The sequence below is a fragment of the Myxine glutinosa genome, chromosome 5 (genome assembly GCF_964187855.1).
Source record: "Myxine glutinosa chromosome 5, kmMyxGlut1.1, whole genome shotgun sequence".
NCBI classification, from domain to species: Eukaryota; Metazoa; Chordata; class Myxini; order Myxiniformes; family Myxinidae; genus Myxine; species Myxine glutinosa.
In genome coordinates this window covers 126822536-126845193 of record NC_136265.1, presented here as the reverse complement: position 1 = coordinate 126845193, position 22658 = coordinate 126822536, and the positions used below count along the sequence as shown (strand labels likewise).

The 22658-nt window shown below is 45.6% G+C and overlaps 1 protein-coding gene across 2 annotated transcripts in view; it reads right to left on the bottom strand.

Moving 5' to 3' along the window:
- The window catches only part of LOC137427121 (terminal nucleotidyltransferase 4B), a 59179-nt gene that overhangs the window by 13147 nt on the left and 23374 nt on the right, over positions 1 to 22658 (bottom strand). For both annotated transcript variants that reach the window (XM_068116305.2, XM_068116306.2), the window contains exons 6-10: positions 12278 to 12406; positions 2867 to 3077; positions 2511 to 2637; positions 1548 to 1648; positions 1138 to 1331 (exon numbers count right to left, since the gene is read on the bottom strand). In XM_068116305.2, the coding sequence (XP_067972406.1) occupies positions 1138 to 1331; positions 1548 to 1648; positions 2511 to 2637; positions 2867 to 3077; positions 12278 to 12406 (762 nt within the window). The remainder of the gene's footprint in view (positions 1 to 1137; positions 1332 to 1547; positions 1649 to 2510; positions 2638 to 2866; positions 3078 to 12277; positions 12407 to 22658) is intronic.

The following is a 22658-nucleotide window of genomic DNA, read 5'->3' as shown; positions in this document are numbered from 1 at the left end:
CATCCCTACTGTGAAGCATGGAGCCTGCAGCATCATGGTATGGGGATGTTTCTCATCAGCAGGGACGGGGGCACTTGTCAGGATAGAAGGGAAAATGGATGGAGCAAAATACAGAAAAATCCGAGAGGAAAACCTGCTGCCCTCTGCAAGAAAGCTGGAAATTGGGACGGAAGTTCACCTTTCAGCATGACAATGACCCAAAGCACACAGCCAACGCAACACTGGAGTGGCTGAGGAACAAAAAGATAAATGTCCTTGAGTGGCCCAGTCAGAGCCCCAACCTAAATCCCCAACCTAAATCCTTGAGTGGCCCAGTCAGAGCCCCAACCTAAATCTAATCTAAATCCCCAACCTAAATCCTTGAGTGGCCCAGTCAGAGCCCCAACCTAAATCCAATCTAAATCCCCAACCTAAATCCTTGAGTGGCCCAGTCAGAGCCCCAACCTAAATCCAATCTAAATCCCCAACCTAAATCCTTGAGTGGCCCAGTCAGAGCCCCAACCTAAATCCAATCTAAATCCCCAACCTAAATCCTTGAGTGGCCCAGTCAGAGCCCAGACCTCAATCAAATCGAAAATCTGTGGCATGACATGAAGATTGCTTTCTGTCCATCAACGCTCCCCACACAACTTGACATCAACGCTCCCCACACAACTGCTTGAACAGTTTTGTGCAGAAGAATGGGGCAAATATTGCCCAATCAAGGTGTGCAAAGTTGGTAGAGATGTATCCCAACAGAGTCACAGCTATAATTGCTGTAAAAGGTGCTTCCACCACGGATCAACTCAGGGGGGTGGACACTTGTCCAACTAAGATATTCTAGTTCTATATTTTTAATTAATTTTCTGAAATTTGTGGAATTTGTTTTTCGCTTGGAAGTTGTGACATACGATGTGTAAATAAAGGTGGAAAACGTCTGATTTAATGCAATTTTATTCCAGGCTATAAGGTAACAAAAGGTGAAAATTTTGAAACGGGGTGTAGACTTTCTATAGGCACTGTATATATACGCAAATGAAAACCAGGATTTCAAAAACTTTCCTTCGGCCATCGACATATTACAAATGAAAAATGCTACCATTTTTGAATCCACAATCTCATCATAATCGACGGTTCACACAAGCCCAACCACCTTACCGAGTCACTGGAGCTTCCCTGGGAAGACACGCTGGATGAGCGGCTTGAGCTGGATCCCCGGTGCAAGCTACGCCCAAACCCAGACGAAGACCCACTTCCAGAAGATTCAGAGCCACGAGCAGAATAGTCAAGGCCCGATGGTGGGTGCTTGTCCAGGTTTCCATTGCTGTCTGAGCAGTCGTTATCACCATGCCCTATCCAGACAGACACGCACAGCAACAGTGATGGTAGACGGCCGAATGAGTTTTATGGTGCAAGAAAGATTGGAAAACCCTTTACAGAAAGGAAGCATGATAGTAAAACATGGTGACAAACAGGAATTGATTGATGTCCAAAAAAAAAGTCAGTCAACCCAAAATATGGAGAACGTGTGGCTAAATGCTTTGAAGGTAAGGAGAAAAATTCCTTACTGTTATCAATCACTCGGTGGATCTTCGCACCCCATCGGCATTGGATGAATGCACGGTACTCCACCACTTCAGGAATCACCTTCAACACACGGCCCAGCGTGCTGCAGGAAGGGCAACACACACGTCGTGGACGTGGATCATCAACACCGGCTTATCCACAAACGATCTTGCACAGGTCATATAAAGGTTAGCGCACGCGCACACGCACACACACCAGCCTCAGTTAGTCCCATCCTTTGTCGGATAGGCTGGGAAAAGTCGAGTCCAAGTCTTTCACAAAACAGCTGGCCTGCCCTGACATTCAGCTGGAGGTAGCGGGAAATTTGAATTTGTTTCAGTGCCGGTGATGACTACTCTTCATGAAAGACACCACGAAATCTGACATCCATAAACGACCAGTGCTGGCTAATGGGATGTCCAACTTAATGTCCATCAAATGGATGGTGCATTGCTATACAAAACACCAGGATGGCAGTTTATAGCAGAGTCGACATTCAAACCCAGGTTAGACAGCTCAAGGGACTGGGCACGTACATGCCGACAAGCTATCTTGCGAACGCCACACTCTGAAACCACATCTCACCTTTGGTGGGCAATGTGCTGCAGCACAGTCTTGGAAATGCACTTAATAATTTTTGTCCTTTTTAAAAGAAATGTTATTTATCACAACATGTTATACGATAAACTAATATGATTTGTAGTAATGACGACCACCATAGGTGGCGCTATTTCTGCCGCATCAATTTTGGAGTTACGGTGACATTCACGTTTGCTCCATTATAGCAAGATAAATTAGCCAGCAAAACATCCCATCCCACCTTTCCCGAAAAATATTGCATCAGGAGAAGCATTAACAGGGTTGGGAGGAGCAATATGGGAGGGGAAGGGGTGGGGGAAATGGAGAACAAAACACCAGAAATCACATTCTACACCCCCAGTTCATCACTTGATCGCTTCACTCACGTGATTTGTTCACGGTGTGGATAAAATCGTGTGAGTGGGGAGACAGCGTGGCTAAGAATGAGGTATGCAGAGTCAAAAGCCAGCTTGACCTGCATCGCCCCATAAGAGCTTCGACCAACATCATTGCCTTGATTTTGGGGAAGGGGTTAGAATGAGAAAGGGAAAAACAAAGTTTTGATAAAGTTCATTTTTAAATTCCCAAGCATTTCCATATTTCCAAATTAAATTGCGAATCAGTTTAAATGCCCCAAGACGATTTCAAGAAGTGGAACGATTTTCTCGCAGTGGTAAACCATGTAGCCACGATAAACAGCTATTTTAAAATGGATATCCACACGACAGAGGGTCCGACTCACTGGGCATCAAGGGATCTTCAATGTAAAGCATAGAGGGCCGGTAACCATCCATCTCCTTTTGCATGTCATCCTTGGCAATGTAACAGCCGCCATCTTTTATTCGGATCCCAGTCTTCAGATAGTTGAAGTGCCGACCATAAAGTTCGAAGAACTCGATAAGCAGGACGCCCAAGTTCGCTCGTGGGCTCTTGGCATCAGAGCGAGGATGCAGCTACAACACGACAGAGGAAGAGAGAGGGGAGGTAAGGAGAAAAAGAGACAGGGAAAAGAGGGGGGAAGGAAGAAAGGGAGGGAGAGAGAGGCAGGAAGGAAGGAAGGGATGAAAGGAGTGAGACATATTGTGGTTGGGGGATGAAACATCGAAGTTCCAAATAAGTTAAGCCACAAAGTTCAAGCTTGTAATAAAACCAAACAATTTATCTTCCCAAATATTTTACCATCACTTTCACTTAAGCATTTGAGAGCAGGAAGGAGTCTTTCATAATAGCTCAAAAACCATGTGAGCTATGCATTCCTAATCTACAATGTTTCAGGTGAGGTTGACTTTCGTGGAGCAACAACACGCAACAACAGGCAGTTTAAGGCCATTTTCCCTGCAAGAGCGGGGGTTAGCCTTGCGGGCCCCATTTTCTACATCTCCGCTTGTTAACCCCCTTGCCCGCATTTCTTCTTCCACCACCTTTAACCAAGTTTTTCTCGGTCTTCCCCGTCCTCCAATTCCTTCTACATTCATTTCCATCACTCTTCTCAACCAGTCACTTTCATCCTTCCTCAACACATGACCAAACCATCTCAACCTCTTTCTCTTCACAGCATCCATCACAGGCTCTATTCCCATCATCTTTCGCAATTTATCATTTGTCTTCCTCTCTCTCTCTCTCTCTCTCAACGATACTTCGCACATCCCCCGAACCATTAGCATTTCCACCCTTTCCAGCCTTCGTTGCTGCTCTAGGTTCATTACCCATGTCTCGTTCCCATAAATCATAACACTTATCACACATGCAGCATACACCTTTCCCTTCAGCTGCAACGACACTCCCCTCCTCATCAGCACGCCACTCAGTTCCCAAAACTCCTTCCATGCACATCTCACTCCAGCAACCGTTGTCGAGTCTGATCCACCTTCATTCAACATGTCTCCAAGGCAGCAAAATGTTTTCACACCTTCCAGCTTCACGCCGTCTCCAAGATCCAACTCAACATTTCCTCCATCTGCAGCTCCCTCTGTGCACACCTTACACTTGAATGTAGCTGCCACACTGGTTAATGACCCTCTCAGACCACTACATTTTTGATGAACCCACTCAGCACACATTGTACATTGAATGGAGTTCACTCCGACACCCTTCCTGCACACAGCACACGGCCACTTCCCAGTTATTTCCACCTCACCACATGCTTTACCACTTGCCATCACCTTCGTCTTTCCGATATTCACCTTCAGTCCTTTTGCCTCCATGCATTCCTTCCACTTGCTCATCTTCTCCTTCAGTCCATCCATACTTTCCACAAACAACACCAGATCATCTGCATACAACAACTCCCACGGTAAACCCTCCTTTACATTCTGAGCCAGCACCTCCATCACAGCAACAAATAGTAGTGGACTTAGTACCGGCCCCTGATGCACTCCCACCTTGACCTCAAACTCACAACGATTCCCATCATTCGTCCTTACAGCTGTGCAACAAAAGCAACAAAAGAGCTCTCTCGTACATTGCCATCACAACTCTGATCAACCATTCCTCCACTCCAAACCTCCTCAATGCCCATGTCACTACTTCGCATGGAACCCTATTGAATGCTTTCTCCAGATCAACAAACCCAAGAAACAACTTCTTCCTCTTCTCCATGTACTTCTCCTGCAACTGCCTTACAATAAAAAGCGAGTTTGTCGTTCCTCTTCCTGGCATAAATCCAAACAGCATTTCATCGATCTTCACTTTCTTCCTTATCCTCTTCTCCAACACCCTTTCCAATACCTTCATTCCATGCTCCAATAACTTTATCGCTCGATAAGAGCCACAGTCCAGAGGGTCACCTTTCCCCTTGAATAGAGGGACGAGGGTACTCAGTTCCCAATCCACTGAAATGCGGCCTTCTTTCACCACCAGATTACAGATCTCTGTCATTCTCTTCACACCCCAACTTCCTGCTGCCTTCAACATATCTCCCACAACTCCCGTCGGCCCTCCCGCTCTTCTACTCTTCATTACTTTTATCACTTTCTCAACTTCCTTCTCAGTTATCTTCTCTGCCGGTCCTAAAACTGGGTTACTCTCGAAGTTGCCATCCCATTCATTCTCTGCATTCAACAGCATTTCCATATATCTCTTCCATCTTCCTTTAATTCCATCTGGGTCCACAACGATTTGTCCCACTTCATCCTTCAAGCAACTCACCCCCATCACATCGCACCTCTCTTCCGCTATCTGCTTTGCAATCCTGAATACCGCTCTCTGACCCTCTTATGAATCCAAGCGTTCTCCAAACATTTTCCTATATGCCTCCTGCACCTTTGCTAACACTTTCTTTGCAGCCTTCTAACTTTCTTGCTCTGCCTCTTCTGCCTCCGTACCATTTGCCTTCAGCCACTCCTTGAACTTCTTCCTCTTCTCGTCAATCCTCTTTCCAACTTCATCATCCCACCACCATGTTTGAGTGCCTCGGTGGTCCTTTTGTCCATCCACATACCTCACCAACGGCTCCCAACAGACTTTCATTGACATCCAACCACTTTGAAGCTCAACCACATCATCCTCTACCATACTCATCCTCTCTTTCGTGGTGCAGGTTTTTTAAATCATTATTTTTCTTCTTTTGTTTGCACAAAACTATTATTTACGATGTCCGAGACTTATTGTGCATATGGTTGCAGTAAATGCCATTTAGATAAGCCAGGCCTCCGTTTTTGCTGTTTCCCAGGGGAGCACGTATGCTGGAATAAACATGCCACGGGCTAGTATAGCTGCTGGTGGAACTGGCCCTCCACCCCAACCCCACCTACACCACAAACCTCTGACACTTTTTCTGATGCCCGAGAGCGTAGGTTCTTAACGAGGGCACTGTGTTGCATAGTCATGCACGTGCCACGAAGAGGCTGCCAGAACAACTGAATAATGTTTTGTCAATTGATGTGCGTGCAGTAAATTTTAATCAGAGGACGAGCCCTGAATCACCGTCTCTTCAAAGTTTTTTTTGTGAAGAAATTGGAGCTGAACATCGTGTTCTTCTTTTCTACACGGAAGTGAGATGGCTTTGCCGTGGTCAGGTGCTTACTCGTGTCTTCTAACTGCACGAAGAAATCAAGCAGTTTCTTAGAAAGCAAGACGGTGACGTTGCTGACCACTTTGAAAATAGGGAGTTAATTTTGTCCCTGGCATACCTGGCAGATATATTTACACACCTCAACGATTTGAGCATCTACATCCAAGGAACAGGGATGAACATGATCACTGCCAGGGAAAAGGTGTCTGCCTTCACCCAAAAACTTCTAATTTGGATGCAGCGCATTGAGAATGGAAATTTTGCAAACTTTCCTGAACTTGATGAGGCTGCTAATGCGGAAAAAATAACTATCCATCGTGACTGAAGTGAAAGAACATTTGCAGGTGCTGATGCAGTCATTTCAAGGATACTTTCACCATGGAAAGGTTTCTATTGCACAGAGATGGATACGGGATCCATTTATTTTGAACCTGTATTCCATGGATAGTGATATAATGAAAGATGACGTTGTTGAGCTGAAGGCAATGAAAAAATCCGAATGGAGTTTGAATCAATGCAGCTAGACATCTGCAGGTCCTTCTGAAATCAATATTATCATATTTCAGAAATACTTCATGTGTTATTGGACGACATATGCCCGCACCGTGCGTACATATCCAGCGCGTCACAAAAATGATCAAATTTCAACGTTTACTTTTTGTTTGTAGTGAATGTGTGAGAATTTATTCATCCAAGTCAAAACAATTAAAATAAACTGTGTCCATATACCTAAAATTTGATACCACAACTATGATTCGATGACAGAAACTGGCAAAGTTATAACAAGTTCACAAATGGCACTCATTAATCGAAGAAAGCAAAGCAGCGAGCAATACATTCATGGGATTCAATACAGCAACTCATGTACCAAGTCTATATTTTATGTGTCTGATGTAACATGATCATAAAGATTACGAATATGATGAAGGGTGAAACTAGACTGACAATGTATGCACATAAACAAATGAACAAGCTACCACCAAGAAAGATATACTGGGTGATGTATTCAATATAATGAACAGGCCGAGTTCATTCACTGGTGAACATTGTCAATCTTGATCACCATCAGCGCTGTCTCCACCAACTCCACCAAACCTGAACTTCCCGAGTCCCTTTAAGGCACTGCTCGTGTCACATCCAGTGTACACGTGGAGACATGAGTGCTGTGCAGTGCTGCTGTGTGTAGCCCTCTGCGAGCTCAGTGATGTTGATCAGTTCCAATTTCCATCTTCTTCGTGGTCATCCCATCTCCAAATGTCAACTGGAATGCAACGATATGCAACCCCTACACAGATCAGGACGACATTTCCTCCCAGGAGCTTGTTGACATATGACGGAAGACGGACGACTCCATACTTCACAGAGGAGATTGAACAACGCATCTGTTGTCTTTGATATCATGTTTTTAAAATCTTGCAGCAAATCATACTGGAATTTTCTGGTATCGTATCTCCTTCATGTAGTGTAAGTAAGCATTCCCATCATGGACCACAAGTGTAGACTCCACTGGTGGTACTGGAGCATCTTAGCACTAGTCTGACAGCGCTATTCACAGTTCCGCTATTTGCAGTTGCTAAATTTGCGACCTGCTTCTCTATTCGTGGCCCTATGTTCCATGTATTCGTGGTTTTTCGTGGGTGCAAAATGCTTTTGTTTTTTTCATGAACCACGCGCTTGACACATATATAAAACCCATCTTTCACCAGCCATGCACAAAGCAGTCTTCTCCAAGCAGTGAGCAGGGAGGTTGGCCACAGTGCCATAAACTTCCTGATAACATTGCGTACGATGGACACAGGAACATAAAGGTCTCTGGAGATGGACTTGTAGCCTTGAGATTGTCTATGTGTGGGTAAAATCTTGTGTCTAAACTCTTCAGACAATTCTCTGGTTTTCTTTTTCTCCATGCTCATTGCAGTACACACAGTGACACAAAACAGCGGAATGACTTATTTTCTCTATTCAAACAGGTTGAATGAGTGATTTTTATATTGCAGGCACCTGCAACTCACCACAGGTGAGTTCAATTCCAAGGTAAAGGAGAATCACCTGCTTGAAATCTAATTATTTCTAACAACTTCTAAAAGGTGCCAATAATATTGTCCAAGCCATTTTAGGATTTCTTTGTGGAATATGCTAAGATTTAGTGATTTTTTTCAGCTTTTTTTGTTTTGTTCCACTGCAAACCAAAGAAATACAAATGTGGATACCAAAAGATTTTTTAATTTCAACAATTTTCTGGAAGAAATGGTGAATTATTTGAAAAAAGTGCAAGGGTGCCAATATTTTTGGCCACTACTGTACATGGATATTGTTACGTGGAAGGGTGGGGGGGGGGGGGGGGGAAGGGATCAATAGCTCGGCCGTGGCAAGTGTAATGGCGAGATGTACGTTTTCTTAACTTTAAACCATCGCTATTTAATACAATGCACCACCCTTCATATGGTGCACATTTCAACAGACAATCCTCAAGCTGATGTGTCCCTGCTTATGACATGAGACTGGCTAACGCTCTTACACGGATCATACTTCTCCATGCAGTTCTATCTGTTCCAAGGTAATCTCTAACCCCCTCCTCCCTTACAAAAATAACGCATAACGTACACAAAGCACATTTTCTTGACGAGCTTACCAGCAAAAAAAAACAACAAGCAAATACACAAACAAACAAAAAACACAATAAAGCAACAAACCATACAAAAGGTCTGTGAGAATCTTCAGCTTTTTATTTTTTTTTTAATATACAAGATTGAGGCGCATGTCGGAGCTAAAAGTAGGAGCATGTAGGCTTGCGCACAAGATGAATATTTTTACTCCAATCAATTAATTCTTTAACTTTTACGATAATGACTTATTTAATTAATTTTCAAAAAGTTACAGCTTCGGATGAAGCAGTGGTGGTTTAGGTGTGCTATTAGCCAATTGATTTTTAAAAAATTCATCATTATTGTTTCTTGATTTTAATTATGCAATTAATTAATCAATTAATTATTCTTCACCTCTCCCTCCCAATACAGCCTGGTGTTAGCTTAGTGGTTAGGCTGCCGGCTTGGGATCCTAGGATCCTGGGTTCGAATCCCGGTCGATCGCTGAATTAACGCCAGGGGGGTTGACTCAGCCTGTCATCCTTCCGAGGTCGGCAAATTGAGGACCAGTTCACTGGTAATTCCCTGTGTGTCGCAAGGGGCGACTAACAGGGTTGGCAGCAGGAAGGGCATCCGGCCATAAAACATTGCTTCAAAAAGGGGCCATGGTACCCAAAAAAGGCCAACCCCTGCTCTGTGGGTAAAAATGGCCTCTAAAGGTGGTTCGTGCATCCTACTTTTGACAGTGGCACTGACAGACAACAGAGGCTGCAGGTTTGCGAGAACAACTGGGTCAGGAGGATTGCGGGAGTGAAGAGGGTGGATAGAAGGAGAATGGATGAACTGAGGGAGGAGATTGGTGTGCAGGTGAGCTTGACGAGGAGATTGATGACATGCCGGCAGAGATGGGCTGGACATTTGGGGCGGATGGGAGAAGAGAGAATGGCAAAGAGCGGACAAGTTGAAGGAACAAGGTAGGAGGAAAAGAAGAAGACCACGGTCGAGATTGGAAGATTGTGTGAAGAGGGATATCAGTCAGGTGAACGTAGTTGGAGAGTGGAGGGCGTAGGCTGAGAACAGAGGGGGGAGGAGGCGTATCGGGATCAAGGCAGGGCAAAGCTTGGTGCCATCGGACCTCACCCCCTTATAAAGGGAAAACGAGGAAAACTATCCTTACTATAATTCACGGATCGGTATGTGTTTGCTTGTCACGTTTCTCCCCCTACAGTTCTGGCCCGATTACATCCAGACCTGCAACATAGGATCAGCATGACACCAATTAGTGCATGCATAGGAGTGTTTTTATCTTTGCCGGAGGTCTTAGAGGGAGTGGGGGAGGGAATTATCGATGTAAATGTGTATCGTGAAGCTCCGCTTCAAAGTGTGAGAGGGCATTACAAGTCTACACCCTTTACAGTCCAGTATTCCTGTTCCCACGCTTTCCATTCCAGTCCAGGGAGGTGTTTTGAATTATAAACAGCAAGCACGTTTATGCTTCATGCATGTAACCCATGTTTTTTTGGACGTGATTGGGGCAGCTATCAGTTGCCGATACAACTTCCGATTAAAGGGATGCGTCAGAAGAACGCGTTGCACGCTTGGAACAGGAGTGCCCATAGGGCGGGTACTCTGCTCGTTCGGACAATGCAATTTAACTTCCTTTCAACATCTGCTCGTATTTGAATGTAAATGTTCCTTTGTTTTGTTACGTCCTGATCAATTCCAGGTCGAGCTCTTCCATGAGCCTCAACTGTATACAAAAATAATTTGGCACACCTTTTGTGGGTATAACGATTGCTTGTGGGGAGGACACCGGTGTAACATCCCAAAGGTCGTGGGTTTAAAATCTACCGGATGCAGCAGCATGAGTGGATTTGGATTTGCAGCTTCAGTTAGGGATATTTTAAGGACAACTGCCATGGCATGATTGAATTACGCGTAAAAAAACCAAACTGGCTCATTGATAAACTTTAGGGTGGGGATGATATGCCTGCCACACCCAGTCTGGTCCACGTGCCCACTCATTACAGTCAACTCTAATTCAGATTCCCTTCCCTTCCCTTATATTCTTAATTTAATGACTATGGGTGTTCCCCTTCTCATGTACTTGATGTTAAATAAATAAACATCCAAAAAAATTCTGCAGTCACCATAAATGGCTCGATTTACAACGTCTGGGAAGGAAAGTCTCATGGTGAGCGAACACTATGCACCACAATATACCATTTAAAACAGTTCTAAAGATGCATAAACACTTCCCTGGGGAAAGCCCATGTGGTGGAACAATCGTAGGAATCAACAAACGACAAGCCTACAGAGGTTGGACCGCTGCCAAAGCAACAAGTGCATGAAGGAAACGTGACCAGCAAGCTCGCTACTCGATTAGTTTTCCGTCCGCACGCAGGCCAAAAACTCCGCCTGCGTACAAAACCACCTTGTTTGCAAGCAGACGTACACGAGCAAGACAGTTTTTATTGCCAACAGAAACTCGCACAAAGTCAGATCTTGGTAGATTGGATCGATAGATACCCTTTCCTTAGCTTATTTATTTATACACACAAAAAGTCAAGGCTCATGGAAGAGCGAGAACATCTAACAGATCAGGACGTAACAAAACAAAGCAAATAGCAGAAGTACAGGGGGAAACATACAACAGTGACAAAAAAAAAAATGAAATAAGATATAAAAGAGGGAAAGTTTGAAGATAAGGGATGTGGAAATAATGAAGACGAAGGGGAGGATATAAAGGGTGGAAAATATGGACACAGAAGCAAACTCTCAGGGAAGAAAACTGGAAATTTGGAAAGAGGGGTTTTTGAGGAGATTTACTTAGGTAGAAACGATGGCAGTTTTTAGTGAAAGATAATCTGAGGTGGTGGTTTTGGGAGGAGGATGATCTGAGATGGTGGTTTTGGGTGGAGGATGATCTGAGATGGTGGTTTTGGGTGGATGATCCGAGATGGTGGTTGTGGATGCGGGATGATCTGAGATGGTGGTTTTGGATGGAGGATGATCTGAGATGGTGGTTTTGGGAGGAGGATGATCTGAGATGGTGGTTTTGGATGGAGGATGATCTGAGATGGTGGTTTTGGGTGGATGATCCGAGATGGTGGTTTTGGGAGGAGGATGATCTGAGATGGTGGTTTTGGGTGGAGGATGATCTGAGATGGTGGTTTTGGGTGGATGATCCGAGATGGTGGTTGTGGATGCGGGATGATCCGAGATGGTGGTTGTGGATGCGGGATGATCTGAGATGGTGGTTTTGGATGGAGGATGATCTGAGATGGTGGTTTTGAATGTGGGATGATCTGAGATGGTGGTTTTGGATGGAGGATGATCCGAGATGGTGGTTTTGAATGTGGGATGATCTGAGATGGTGGTTTTGGATGGAGGATGATCCAATATGGATTTTTTATGAAAGATGATCAGAGATGCATGGCAATCAAATGAAATGGCCTCAAATGTGACGCAGAGCCATCTGAAGTTTTTAACTCACAAAAAGGATGCCGTACACAGTGGGGAGGCTTATCAGTAACCATCTACACCAACCCCATACCTGTAGGAAGCTCACGATCATCAGGATAAGGCTGTAGGAACTTATGCCACCGGTAAACACCTCGTTGAGATCTCGTTGCAGCAGGAACTGTTTCAAGACGAGCACCAGGTGAGGCAGCAACGGATACATCTGCAGAAGAAAAGGATGGCACCTTTCAATAAAGCAAACGACACACCGACCACACACCACACGCCCACTCGTCGACTCCATAACACTCTCCGCAACCCAAAGGCCAACACCGATGCTCTGTGATCGAAACAAACAAAACTAACACTTGCAAAGGTGCAGTTATCAAAGCCAAAATAAACCCACACGGTCCAAAATGGAGGATATCAAATAATCTTGGCATTTCCTTGGCATAAAGGAGCGAGATAGTGGAAATCCCACGAGCTTGAGAGATTCAGCCATACTTTGTCGAGACGACAAAACAAAACCTGAGCTGGCATCCCCACTGGGCAACCAGAAACAAATTTCTGAAAAGTAGATTTTGAAAGGCAGTCAAAATTTGCATTTCCAAGCCAACACTTAATGGAATAATAAACGGTGCAAACAACAACATGCATTTTAAGGCCATTTTCCCTGCTAGAGCGGGGGTTAGCCTTGCGGTCCCCATGACAATCTTCTCCATTTTGCCCTATTTTCTGCATCTCTCCTTGTTAACCCCCTTGCCCACATTTCTTCTTCCACCATCTTCAACCAAGTCTTTCTCGGTCTTCCCCGTCCTCTACTTCCTTCTACATTAATTTCCATCACTCTTCTCAACCAGTCACTTCATCCTTCCTCAACACATGACCAAACCATCTCAACCTGTTCCTCTTCACAGCATCAATCACAGGCAATATTCCCATCATCTTTCGCAATTCATCATTTGTCTTCCTCTCTCTCAACGATACTCCGCACATCCATCGAACCATTCGCATTTCCACCCTTTCCAGCCTTCGTTGCTGCTCTACGTTCATTACCCATGTCTCGCTCCCATAAATCATAGCACTTCTCACACATGCAGCATACACCTTTCCCTTCAGCTTCAGCGACACTCTCCTCATCAGCACGCCACTCAGTTCCCGAAACTTCTTCCATGCACATCTCACTCGAGCAACCGTTGCCGAGTCTGATCCACCTTCTCCATTCAGCATGTCTCCGAGGTAGCAAAATGTTTTCACACCTTCCAGCTTCACACCGTCTCCAAGATCCAACTCAACATTTACTCCATCTGCAGCTCCCTCTGTGCACACCTTACATTTGAATGTAGCTGCCACACTGGTAAATGACCCTCTCAGACCACTACATTTTTGATGAACCCACTCAGCACACATAGTACATTGAATGGAGTTCACTCCAACACCCTTCCTGCACACAGCACACGGCCACTTCCCAGTTCTTTCCACCTCACCACATGCTTTACCACTTGCCATCACCCTCGTCTTTCCGATATTCACCTTCAGACCTTTTGTCTCCATACATTCCTTCCACTTGTTCATCTTTTCCTTCAGTCCATCCATACTTTCCGCAATCAACACCAGATCATCTGCATACAACAACTCCCACGGTAAACCCTCCTTTACGTTCTGAGCCAGCACCTCCATCACAGCTACAAATAGTAGTGGACTTAGTACCGACCCCTGATGCACTCCCACCTTCACCTCAAACTCACCACTGTTCCCATCCTTCGTCCTTACAGCTGTGTGCGCTCTTTTGTACATTGCCATCACAACTCTGATCAACCATTCCTCCACTCCTAACTTCCTCAATGCCCATGTCAATACTTTGCGTGGAACCCTATTGAATGCTTTCTCCAGATCAACAAACACAAAAAACAACTTCTTCCTCTTCTCCATGTACTTCTCCTGCAACTGCCTCACAATGAAAAGCACATCTGTCGTTCCTCTTCCTGGCATAAATCCAAACTGCATTTCGTCGATCTTCACTTTCTTCCTTATCCTCCTCTCCAACACCCTTTCAAATACCTTCATTCCATGCTCCAATAACTTTATCGCTCGGTACGAGCCACACTCCAGAGGGTCACCTTTCCCCTTGAAAAGAGGGACGAGGGAACTCAGTTCCCAATCCACTGGAATGCGGCCTTCTTTCACCACCAGATTACAGATCTCTGTCATTCTCTTCACACCCCAACTTCCTGCTGCCTTCAACATATCTCCCACAACTCCCGTCGGCCCTCCCGCTTTTCTACTCTTCATTGCTTTTATCGCTTCCTCAACTTCCTTCTCAGTTATCTTCTCTGCCGGTCCTAAAACTGGGTTACTCTCGATGTTGCCATCCCATTCATTCTCTGTATTAAACAGCATTTCCATATATCTTTTCAATCTTCCTTTAATTCCATCTGGGTCGACAACGATTTGTCCCACTTCATCCTTCAAGCAACTCACCCCCATCACATCACACCTCTTTCGCTATGTGCTTTCCAATCCTGAATACTGCTTTCTGACCCTCTTCCGAATCCAAGCGTTCTCAGAACATTTTCCTACATGCCTCCTGCGCCTTTGCTACCTCTTTCTTTGCAGTCTTCCTGGCTGCCTTATAACTTTCATGCTCTGCCGTTTCTGCTCCCGTACCCTTCGCCTTCTGCAACTCCTTGAACTTCTTCCTCTTCTCGTCAATCCTCTTTCCAACTTCATCATCCCACCACCATGTTTCCGAGTGCCTCGGTGGTCCTTTTGTCCATCCACATACCTCACCAACGGCTCCCAACAGACTAGCTTTCATTGACATCCAACCACTTTCAAGCTCAACCACATCATCCTCTAACCTACTCAGCCTCTCTTTTAATGCCTCCCTTAATGTCACCTCTTTCAACCTCCACACCTTCATTCTTGGTTGGTACTTCACCCGCCGAGCTCTCCTCGCACCTTTCACCCTTATGTCGCAGACAACCAAGTGGTGCTGTGAAACAGCCTCCTCCCCCGGGATCACCTTTGTGTCCCGGAGGTGCCCCCGATCTCGCCTACGCACCATCAGGTAGTCAACGGTTGTCGTCGACCCACCTGACGTGTATGTAACAAGCTTATTATCCTCTTTCTGGAACCGAATATTAGAAATCAACAAATCAGCTCCATCAGCAAACTCCAAAATCCTTTCACCTTCTCCATTTCTCACACCATATCCGTAACCCCCATGAACTCCCTCAAAACCGTCCATACTCCTTCCCACATGTCCATTCAGGTCTCCTCCCACCACAACAACTTCCTCATCTTTCACGTTTTCCATCAGCTTCTCTATCGCACACGAGAACTTGTCCTTCTCTTCATTGCTTCGACCAACCTGCGGAGCATATCCCGAGATGACGTTCACCAAGAGTATTCCAATCATCATTTTCACCATCATCAACCTATCACTCACTCTAGTCACACTCACCACACTGTCGACAAACTCCTCAGAAAACAGGACACCAACACCATTCACGCCCTCCGGGCACCCTTGCCACACAAACTTGTATTTCTGTTCCTGCCTACCCTTCACCATTCTCACACCACTTCCCTTCCATCTCGTCTCTTGCACACAACATATGTCCACTCTTCTTCTGACCAATACTTCCACCACTTCTCCTGATCTCCCTGTCATTGTCCCTACATTCCATGTCCCAAACCTCAGAAACCGATCTCCACTTCGGGCTGCACCCTGCCCATATGTACTTGTAATTGTCATGGTTCTCTTTTTGAGGCAATGTTTTTATGGCCGGATGCCCTTCCTGACGCCAACCCTCTTTGTCGTCTCTTACGACACGTAGGGATACGGTGTACCTATTCTTACCAGGGTACACACTGGGAAACGTTTAAAACATGGAAATTCGGGGGAGGGGGGGGGGGGGGAGGGGCGGCGTCAGCATCACGGCTGCGGTTTAAACATATTCCAACAATATCCAAACAGAACCATGACAACCATGAAAAACAATCTGGGAAAAGTCTCCAAGCGAGAACGTGGATTTGAGAAAGAAGGAGCAGAGGCGGAAGAAAAACGAGATACAGGGAGCGGGGCACAAGTCGAGACGAGGAGGAGAGCGTACAAGCACGTGTCCGGGAGGAGAGAAAGAATCAATATATAATTATTTGTCTAGGGAGGTGAGGTGAGGGGGAGAAAACAAAATAAAAGAAACAAGCAATACAGCGAAGGAAAGAACCCAAATCGACAAAACACCGACGGGGGGAGGAAAGCCCCAAGTTACCAGGCCGCACACGAGGTTCGACCCAGAAAACGATTAATTACAGTTACACACAAGTTTGTACGAATTACAAACCAATACCAACCAGAAACACACAATAACACGTACACAGCAAAATAACCAGTGGAAATTTGACAAAGACAAGAATGGGAAAACACTTAAACTTCGATGCCGTGGAGAGCTCGAAGTACGCTTCACTCGCCCGAGGAACCGGAAGTTCAAAACGGTGCAAAGCCGCAGGGAGGAAACGGTGCTGCTGATGATCATTCCAAGAAAATGAAACAAGCAATAACTTATAAGGTTGATAAAGGTTTACCTTCAACCCTGTGGTCATAAAAAAAGTCGATATATATATATATATACAGTATATATATATATATACGTTTTTTTTGTTTGTTTTTTTTTTTTTTTTACCGTCCAAAAGCACAAAGGGATTTGCTTGCAAGGAAGAACAATTTATGTTTCACTTAAAGTCTCAAAGAGTTCAAAATAAAACAAAAGCCGACCTCCGAGCAGGTAAAATCCAGGGGACATGATGCTCCAAAGACCGTGCGATGGCAGCTATTTCAAAATTGCCAGGAATTTAACATTTTAAGCTGAAGAATGTCGTGGCAGGGTGTGTAGATGCACAAGCACGCCGAATTGCAAACGGATGCGATGCAGAGCTCAATGTCCATTTCAAAATGAAACAAGTTTTAAAAAATGACGACATTAGTGAGATATTTTCCGAGAAGTGAGAACCCAGCACCAGTTTCGTTGCCTTGAGGCCATTTACGAGTTAATTGCCGAGCATCGCACAACACCACTTCCCCAAAAGTAAGTAAACCGGCTCGGTTTTTCTTGACGCGTTAAACCTGGCCAAATGGAGGTTGATGAATGAATGAATGAATGATCGTTTTAAGGCCATTTTCCCCGCTAGAGCGGGGGTTAGCCTTGCGGGCCCCTTGACAATCATGGTTCCCTGTTTGAGGCAATGTTTTTATGGCCTGATGCCCTTCCTGACGCCAACCCTGAGTCGCCTCTTACAATGCGCAGGGATATGGTGTACCTATTCGAAATCGGGGTTGATTGATCAGGTTGATCAGAAACAAAAAATAATGTTTTAAGTAACCTGACGCTTCCGAGTCAAAATGTGACGTTTTCAGTTGGATTTGAACCCTAAATGTCTGGGAAAGCAAGCTAGTAGCTTTAACGTGATACCACTGCACTGATACATGGTGTCGGACATCACTACAAAGTGTTTGGTTCTGCTCAAATTGACATTAAACCAACGTTTTGTGCTGTGCCAAGAATCAGAGCTTGTGCGGCCCTTCACGTAGAACAATGAAGCTGTCTTGTTGGCTCCGTGAAAATTAGAGACACCAAATGTGGTATATCTTGCATTTGATGGCTCTCATGGGGTGCTCCCCCCTTAATGTGGCTGGGGGGTTGAGCATCATTGGGCAAGGTCAATATATTTTGATAATGGTTAATAATTCCATCCAATTAGGAGATTTTTTTAAAAGAAAGAGTTTGAAGCCATTTTTGTTAACCGAAAGCTCAAAAGGTAGTGCATTCACCTTGGCCTGTCTCAAAAGGGTTAAAGTCCTATCCCGACTTCATACTGTCACACTGGTGTCTCAGAGGCAGGGCGTTGCATTATCGAGTAAACCATCCTCCGTTGGAACGTTAAGCCAGAAGTCCCATCTGTTCTTAAAAATAACACATTGACCCGTGGACGCTTAAGATCACATAATGTGCCGGAAACTTGACCAAACTCCATCCCCAACCGCCACGATGAAGAGCAGTCACAAACACTGATATTCCCTGCCTAATGACTACTTTGAGCTGTCGAGGCTCCGAAAAATAAAATAAAAAAAGCACTTGGTCATGCACCAAATAGTTATACGAATTGCCTCTTGGTGAACAAAGCCCCAAAGCAGATGATGCCGTGGCAGCAGAGTCGACACGCTCATACATTTGTACGCTTTTTTACGTGAGGTGTAGCATCGGGTCACCACACAAGACAGACTAGAGTTGTACGACAACAAAACAGCGGAGCACTCAACCAACAGTGCAAAGGTACGGCAGAAATGCACGTGCCGCGTGCACCCATCTCCATCGCGACCCTGTGCCTTTTAGGGAAGGCCACCTTGATTTTCCATTGGCATCACATGCACCCACACCAAAAAGCACACCCAATGCCAACATCTCCAATACATTTGCATTCAGCAAGAGGAAATGGGCAGCACAAGACAAGAGCACACCCCGACAGTCACGATGGAATCAAATTCATATTCCAACCAGGGAGCCTCCTCACTCCACCATGATATGCAGCGACATTGCACCAAAGCAGACGAGGTTCCAATCCAGCAATGTGCACGTGCAGCATCCGAGCGAGGAAGCAGCATCTGGGTGGCATCCAGAATCCGCAGCACTACTTTACCAAGCTCATAAGCAAAGCATCTGTTTATGGTGGGTTAACAAGAAAACCAATCTTGTGGATGCTGCTCTACTCTTAAGAGGTGCAGAGAAAAACAAATAATACAACAAAGTGCAGCACTAATGCACATACAGGCCTTTAAAATGTTAGGAGTCCATTCCAATGAAAAGAAAAAGGAAAATCCAAAATCCTCAACCCAATGCAAGCAAGCAGCTCTGGAATGCAAATCCAGCCGGAACGAAGAGTGGAGGGGAAAAGGGAGGGTTAGGGTTGTTTAAAGGGAGAGAGATCCATGCCTGTTCGTCAGCTGGTGGAATGGACTTTTATGGAAATAAAAACCAACCGAAAAGCAGCTGAAAGTACAGCAGCGGAAGTAAACAGACTCAGAACTGCATGAAAAGAACTACCAATCCACATACATACAACAACAACAACAACAACAACAACAACAACAACATGCATTTTAAAGGCAATTTTCCCTGCTATAGCGGGGGTTAGCCTTGACAATCTTCTCCATTTTGCTCTATTTTCTGTATCTCCCCTTGTTAACCCCCTTATCCGCACTTCTTCTTCCACCACCTTTAGCCAAGTCTTTCTCTGTCTTCCCCGTCCTCTACTTCCTTCGACATTAATTTCCATCACTCTTCTCAACCAGTCACTTTCATCCTTCCTCAACACATGACCAAACCATCTCACCCTGTTTCTCTTCACAGCATCAATCACAGGCTCTATTCCCATCATCTTTCGCAATTCATCATTTTCGCAATTCTTTCGCAATTCGTCCTCTCTCTCAACGATACTCCGCACATCCACCGAACCATTCGCATTTCAACCCTTTCCAGCCTTCGTTGCTGCTCTACGTTCATTACCCATGTCTCGCTCCCATAAATCATAACACTTCTCACACATGCAGCATGCACCTTTCCCTACAGCTTCAACGACACTCCCCTCCTCATCAGCACGCCACTCAGTTCCCGAAACTTCTTCCATGCACATCTCACTCGAGCAACCGTTGCTGAGTCTGATCCTCCTTCTCCATTCAACACGTCTCCGAGGTAGCAAAATGTTTTCACACCTTCCAGCTTCACACCGTCTCCAACATCCAACTCAACATTTCCTCCAACGGCACCTCCCTCTGTACACACCTTACACTTGAATGTAGCTGCCACACTGGTTAATGACCCTCTCAAACGACTACATTTTTGATGAACCCACTCAGCGCACATTGTACATCGAATGGAGTTCACTCCAACACCCTTCCTGCACACAGCACATGGCCACTTCCCAGGTCTTTCCACCTCACCACATGCTTTACCACTTGCCATCACCTTCGTTTTTCCGATATTCACCTTCAGACCTTTTATCTCCATACATTCCTTCCACTTGTTTATCTTCTCCTTCAGTCCATCCATACTTTCCGCAATCAACACCAGATCATCTGCATACAACTCCCACGGTAAACTCTCCTTTATGTTCCGAGCCAGCACCTCCATCACAGCTACAAATAGTAGTGGACTTAGTACCGACCCCTGATGCACTCCCACCTTCACCTCAAACTCACCACTGTTCCCGTCCTTCGTCCTTCCAGCGGTGCGCGCTCTTTCGTACATTGCCATCACTACTCTGATCAACCATTCCTCCACTCCTAACTTCCTCAATGCTCATGTCACTACTTCGCGTGGAACCCTATCAAATGCTTTCGCCAGATCAACAAACCCAAGAAACAACTTCTTCCTCTTCTCCATGTACTTCTCCTGCAACTGCCTTACAATAAAAAGTGTCTGTCGTTCCTCTTCCTGGCATAAATCCAAACAGCATTTCGTCGATCTTCACCTTCTTCCTTATCCTCCTCTCCAACACCCTTTCCAATACCATCATTCCATGCTCCAATAACTTTATCGCTCGATACGAGCCACAGTCCAGAGAGTCACCTTTAATAATAATAATAATAATAATAATACATTTATTTTATATAGCGCTTTTCAAGAAGCCCAAAGACGCTTTGACACAGTACAAAAAAACAAGTGCAAAAAGACAAAAATCAACAGGTAAATAATCAAAGCAAGAGGAAGGAGGAGAAGAAGAGATAGTCAGGGGTTAAATGCTGTGGGTTAAATGTTGAATGCAGTGTTGAACAGGTGGGTCTTGAGTGATGTTATGAATGTGGTGAGTGAGGAGTCTCTGATGGTGTGAGGTAGAGAGTTCCAGAGGGTGGGAGCAGCGATGGAGAAGGCCCTGTCCCCCCAGGATCTGAATTTGGTCCGCATGGAGGGGGGGGGGGGGTCAGGAGGTTGGTACCAGCAGAGCGGAGGTTGCGGGTGGGAGTGTGTCTGGAGAGGAGGTCAGTCAGGTAGGATGGGGCCAGTTTATGGAGGGCTTTGTAGGTCAAGAGGAGGATTTTGTACTGGATTCTCTGGGGGATGGGGAGCCAGTGAAGCTTGTAAAGGACGGGGGTGATGTGGTCACGGGTCCGGGAATGGGTGAGTAGACGGGCAGCGGAGTTCTGAATGTATTGGAGTTTATTGATGATTATTGAGGGTGAACCAGAGAGGAGGCTGTTGCAGTAGTCCAGACGGGAGGTGATGAAGGCGTGGATGAGGGTTTCTGCAGCCGTGGAGGAGAGGGATTGACGGAGACGGGCGATGTTTTTCAGGTGAAAGAAGGCTGTCTTTGTGATCTGTTTGGTGTATTTGTCGAAGGAGAGGGTTTGGTCAAAGATGACGCCAAGATTCCGGATGTGAGGGGAGGTGGATACTGGGAAACCGTCGATGTTGAGGGCAAAGTTATGGGTGGATTTGGTGAGCGTTTTTGGGCCAATGATGATTATTTCAGATTTATCATAGTTAAGTTTGAGGAAGTTGATTTGAAGCCAGGATTTTATTTCAGTGATGCAGTTTGTCAGGATAGAGTGGGTGGCGGTGGAGATGGACTTGGTGGAGATGAAAAGCTGGATGTCATCGGTGAAGCAGTGGAATTGGAGACCATGACGGCGGATCAAGTGACCAAGGGGGGACAGGTACAGGATGAAGAGGAGGGGGCCAAGAACTGAACCTTCGGGGACACCTTGGGGGAGGGGAGCAGTGGGGGATTTGCAGTTATTGATGGAGATGAACTGGCGTCTGTCGGAGAGGTATGATTTGATTCAAGAGAGGGCAGTGCCGGTAATGTTAAAGGTGGTTTCAAGTCGGGTGAGGAGGATGGTGTGATCGATGGTGTCAAAGGTGGGGCTGAGGTCGAGGAGGATGAGAATGTTGAGGTTGCCAGCGTCAGAGGAGAGGAGAAGGTCGTTGGTGATTTTGAGGAGAGGAGTTTCAGTACTGTGGTTGGAGCGGAATCCGGATTGGAATGTTTCATACAGGTTATTGGCAGAGAGGTGATGTTTAAGTTGAGTGGCTACAGCGCGTTCCAAAACTTTTGACAGAAAGGGTAGGTTGGAGATGGGTCTGAAGTTGTTTAGGGTGTCAGGGTTGAGTCCAGGTTTTTTCAGAATGGGGGTAACAGCAGAAATTTTGAGGGATGGTGGGACGATGCCTGTAGACAGGGAGGAGTTTATTGTTGCAGTGATAAGTGGAGAGAGAGCAGGGAGGCCTTGACAAAGCTGGAGGGGATGGGGTCAAGAGTGCAGGTGGCAGTTTTCATTCCTATGAGTTCAGAGAGGTCAGTAGGGGAGACTGGGGAGAACTGAGACAGGGGTTGGCAGGATAAGGGAGGTTTGAGGGGGAGCAGGTGCGGTGGTGGTTAAGCTGCTGTAGATGTTGTCAATTTTGCTTTGGAAGAATGAA